A 4,934-nucleotide genomic window follows, 5' to 3' on the forward strand; every position below is an offset into this window, starting at 1 on the left:
GTCAGGCTAGCCCACTGACCAATCACGTATGGCTAAGCCAGCTAGCAGGCTCTGACACATCAAAGAATACGCCCAACATGTCAAACTAAAGATCTGATTGGTTGAACACTATGACAATCAACAATATCGTCCCCATTCACTTAAAGTGCACATGGATGCACTTGTGAGTCTGCAGGCCTCGGGCCTCTGTTCTTACCTAGAGACATACATTACATTATATTACAGTCATTTAGCAGACGCTTTTCTCCAAAGCGACTTACAATAAGTGTATTCGACATCGGTTTTCGAGAGAACAACTAGTCACCAGAAGTCATAAGTGCATCTCCTCTCTTCAAACAAGCATCTAAGAGCATAAACCAGAGCCAACGTACAGTGCAGAAACAAACGAGTGCAATAAGTGCAACAAACTAATACGAATAGAATAAGTGCAATAAGCTAGTATGAATACAATAGATGCTAAGTAAGTGCTAAGTGGAAGGCTATCTGATTGGATAAAAGCTCTACTTAAAACAAGCTGCACTGGAAGCAGAGCAACTGAGGAAGACAGTAGCTGTGCAATGAGAACATAAGATAATGGGAAAAATATTTTATAAATTATAATACATGTAGTGTATTTAAGAAAAATTATTAAATGATAAAATAGATATAACTTCGTGATTCTGTTTAGGCCAGCAGAGAAGGCCTTGCAGGCCCTGACGGCCCACCACTGGTTTAGGACATATCTAATATCAAGTGATTTTACAATTGCTTTCTAAAAGTGGATAATACTCAGAACGTAGGACAGGAGTAAGACTGTCTCTGTGTCTGTGTGTGTGTGTGTGTGTGTGTGTGTGTGTGTTTTACCAATGTTTTTCAAGAAGTATTCTCTACAAAGGTGGAGGTCATTGTCACAGGAAATTAAGATGATCTCTGGAAGATTCTGCAACAGAAATCCAACATGTAGTTAGTACTTTGTAAATAAATGTATTATGTATTTAATAAAATAAGTTTTACTCTCTGCTGTTTACATTTCTTTATTAGTACTAATGCTTAGTACTGTATTAGTTCTATTGAGAAACCTGACGTAAACATAAATGATCATCATTGCTTAAAAGGTGCATTGTGTATGAGGCCAGAATTTAGTTCAAAACAAAACAAATGAACTGCATGTGAAGAAGTTACAGTGCAGAAGTTTGCTTTGATTAAACAATTGTGGGAGGGCATTAGTCATTTCAATGATGTATTATTAAGGGCTTAGTTAATGCCAGTGTTAGGAAGTTAAACGAGTCATAATTCCACCTCTAATATCTATTTCATATTGCTGTGAAAACATCTGGATTCATTGAAGTTTCTCACCAAAACTCTATTTTAGAAGATTACATTTGAACACATCATGATAATGTTGTCATTTACTGTTGCCCAATACTCATTTTCTATTGTTTTTTGCAGCTTGAAGGCAACATATTGTAACGGAGTGGAACCTCCATACATTCACTGTTAGCTGCTTTATAAGCAGGACTGTTGTAGGGAGAGACTCCGTGATGTCGGCAGAAGAGCACGTCACTGTGATTAATCTGAGCAGCATTCATGACCATGAATCACAATATAATAGGTTTACCTGTCTGAATAAGTTAGTTGTTCCAAATGTTGCTATGCTGTGAGCTATTTAGCCAAGCAGGACTGTTAACGTTAACTAGCTCTCCTTTTGCTGATTTCAACAGACTTAATGTTCACAATGTAGCATTATCGTGATCGGAGACTGAAAGCATTAAAGGCGATCTCCCAACGCATGTTTTTACAAATTTTTCAAGAGTTTACTTGCCCCGGGCCAGCGCCCTGCTATGTTTTGTGTTGCAGAGATATCTACTGAATTGAGCATGCTAACCAGTTAGCCCTGGCCCATCCTGTCTTGTAATACCACTTGTTCCACGACAGGCGATAGTGAGTCACTGTAATGCACAGTGTGCCCTCAGTCCAATATGAGAGGACGAAGAAGCAGAGCTGTCCAGAGAGCTTGTCAAACACATTGAAGGGTTTGTTTATTTGATTAAATCCAAACGTAAGTCTCCCGCTGCCAGGAGACTAACGTACTTCACAGGGAGGAGGGCGGGCTGCGGCTCCAAGAGACAGACTTTCAGTTAGCGGTTAGCTGTAACAATTAGCATTCAGTCAGCACAAATCCCAGTGTTTGGAGTCACAGCAGGCTGCTGGAGCGCTGGGTCTAACCTGTGTAACGGAAGCAACAGAAAGTCTGAAAGTCCCGGTGCTGGCATTTGCTCTGGCTAAATTTCTGTTGTTACAGCTGCTAACTGAAGGTCTGTCTCCCTGGACAACCAGTTGTTCTCACTGCAAAGTAGTCTCCCGGTGTCGGGGAGGAAAAAACGAAAATACGAGTCGTTTTCTCGTTTCTGCCACTTTGGTTTTAATCCAATAAACAACTATCAAAGCGCAGACGGACCCGGTTGGTGGCACAAATACATAGATAGCTAATGTAAACTACAGGCCGACGGCACGCGAGAAGATTAGAAGACAGCAATGTTGTTTGCTTCTCAGAGTTTTAGCAGTTTGGCTGATTTCACGTATTCTTGCACTGCTGTTAGTTAGTAGTTGGCTTTTTATTTTATAACTGATGACTGTAAATTTAGATTGTATTGACACCTCTAGAGGTAAAATGCTGAATTACACATTGCCACTTAAATAACACCACCTTCCATTCATTGGCTGTAAGGACTTTTGATAAATTTGGTATGTTAGGTACCATTAAAACCTCTTCACTGTCATTTTACCAACCTAATTGTGCTGCATATTAAAAGCATTTTAAAGAAGAATCAGTGTTTTTCAGGACATAAAAGGACAGACTGTGGATGGGTGCATTTTAAAGTATTGCAGGTATTTTGGAGGACCTTGTTCTGTTTATGCTCCATGATCTTTCTGTAGGAGGGTTGTTTGGCCAGCAGTTTCCCTCCAGCACTCTCCAGGATGGGCTTCATGGTGCTGAGGCTGGGGCAGATCCCCGGGGTCAGATAGAAGTACTTCCCCTACATCAGCCATCACATGAAACAGACAAAATACATTCATCAGAACCAATCCAAGTCCATACATTTTCACCACTGTTAGGTCTTTCCAATGCTTCAACCAGCGAGAACAATCTCAATGAAAAACACATTTTGCCCGAATCATTCTGTCAATCAGGTAAAAGTTCCAGTCCAGCTGGTTTCAGAGGGAACTTGTGTGGGTGTGAAGCTTGTCGTCTAACCTTGAAGAGCGGTGCGCTGTGTGCTCTCTTTAGTGACTCCTCCAAACTGAAGCCAAACAACACCTCTGCCTCTGCATCCCTCAGAGTGTAGCTCTGCTCATCTGCAACACACACACACACACACACACACACACACACACACACACACACACACACACACACACACTAGGCTAGCTCACTGCTGTGTGGGACACATTTTTATTCTTTTTATTAGGAAAAAGGGAGACACACACACACACAAACCAACACATACCCACAAACTTCTGGCTCCTCCAGCTCTCCTCCAGCCACTCTGGGCTGACGATGTGTTTGACCACAGACATGGCAGTGAGGAACTTGATGGTGCGAGTCACCTTACTAGCCACCAGGTGAGTGACTTTCTGACTGTTGTCTGCTACTTCTCCACCTAAAGCGTGTAACCTCTGCAGGGGAGGAGGAGATGAGGACAGACACCATCAAACACGGAGAAGCTTATGTTGAGAAGAAACAGATTATGTTTACTCATGTTTAGAAACAGGAAGCTAGTGACCTCATTAAAGTACTTGATGGTGACAAAGTGAGTGTAACAATAGAATCCTGTCTGATGGTTGGTGACTGTCCTGTTAACATTGCTTTGAGAAGTCTGATGCTGATCCGGATAAAAGTGACAAAAGACATGAAACATGTAGTGTTTAAGTGAGTGATGAGCTGACTTTACCTTTGTGTACTGCTGTACTTGTGTGGGCTCAAAGCCTGTAAACATGACTCGGGGAGTAGATTCTGGAGGAAGCTTCTTATTGGGCGACTGGATCTCCTCCAGTCTGCACACACACAATTGTACTTTTAGCCACAAAATCATCATAAGACGGCATCTAACGTGTTGTTTCATAGTGACACATGGCCTGTGCCCAGATCTGCTGTACTGACCTGGCCTTCTTGTTTGCAGGCTGGTCTGTTATCTTCTGCTTCTGGAACAGCTGGAGACTCTAAACACCACACAATCATAACAGGTGAGCCAACACAGCACAAACACAAGCAGTGCAGCAACTATCATTCACTGTTTGGTTCTGTACTGACAGAACTAGTGGTGTAACGCAGTGATTTTCAACCACTGTGCCGCAGCACACCAGTGTACCGTGAGATATCGTCAGGTGTGCTGTGGGAAAATGTCCAATTTCACTTAATCTGTCCAATAAAATATTATTTAGTTGCTGCAAATACTTTGCCATTGTTGAGCGTCTGAGCTGCAATATAGTGTCTGGCTAAGTAATAAATACTCTTCCATGCCAGTAGGTAGCGCAGTAATGACCGTGTTCATTTAGACAGTAGAAGTCAATGATGGGAGAGGTTGTGGTGACAAGACGAACAGCAATGGAGAAATATTTAAAAGGTAAAATGCAGACTCTGAACTGGGCCCTGGACAACATAACCCAGATGAAAAGCCTATAAGGATCAACACATTGAGAGATTTGTCATTAAATTGTCAGCATATATCAGACACATCAAACTCAAGGACCGCAGATCAAGACCAGCTCTCGGTACAATTATATCCGGCCCGCGAGAAAATATCTAATTTATTTATTACTTATTCACCCATGTTGTTCGCACCTAAGAGTGCCACGCACGGAGCTAGTTGTCTTACCTGTATTGAGTGGGAACCCTAGTCATGGTTTACTTTATAACAACAATTATTATAACAACAATTAACAACCCACAAGTA

The 4,934-nt window shown here is 41.8% G+C and overlaps 1 protein-coding gene across 2 annotated transcripts; it reads right to left on the reverse strand.

Annotated features, from left to right (window-relative positions):
• Positions 1–647: 647 nt before the first annotated feature.
• On the reverse strand, positions 648–4,445 carry LOC116400709 (PAX-interacting protein 1-like). 2 transcript variants are annotated; one of them, XM_031878673.1, is made up of 6 exons: positions 4,142–4,445; positions 3,933–4,035; positions 3,489–3,657; positions 3,236–3,336; positions 2,883–3,017; positions 648–919 (listed from the first exon to the last, which is right to left on the reverse strand). In XM_031878673.1, exons 2-6 carry the CDS (start codon positions 3,975–3,977, stop codon positions 752–754), a joined length of 618 nt encoding a protein of 205 aa, XP_031734533.1. In that variant the 5' UTR covers positions 3,978–4,035; positions 4,142–4,445; the 3' UTR covers positions 648–751. The 2 variants fall into 2 exon arrangements, with proteins under 2 accessions (XP_031734533.1, XP_031734534.1); XM_031878674.1 differs by lacking the exon at positions 648–919 and having other exon boundaries at positions 1,353–3,017.
• Positions 4,446–4,934: the final 489 nt, after the last annotated feature.

This window comes from Anarrhichthys ocellatus, unplaced genomic scaffold (genome assembly GCF_004355925.1).
Source record: "Anarrhichthys ocellatus isolate YVR2014 unplaced genomic scaffold, GSC_Weel_1.0 scaffold192, whole genome shotgun sequence".
Taxonomy (NCBI): Eukaryota; Metazoa; Chordata; class Actinopteri; order Perciformes; family Anarhichadidae; genus Anarrhichthys; species Anarrhichthys ocellatus.

Excerpts from the sequence above, each read along its gene's own strand:
- LOC116400709 (XM_031878673.1), bottom strand. The coding sequence starts at position 3,977 with ATGTTTACAGGCTTTGAGCCCACACAAGTACAGCAGTACACAAAG. Across the intron at positions 3,658-3,932 it reads AAGTACAGCAGTACACAAAG|AGGTTACACGCTTTAGGTGG; the intron begins GTAAAGTCAGCT and ends CCTCCCCTGCAG. Across the intron at positions 3,337-3,488 it reads GAGGAGCCAGAAGTTTGTGG|ATGAGCAGAGCTACACTCTG; the intron begins GTATGTGTTGGT and ends TGTGTGTTGCAG.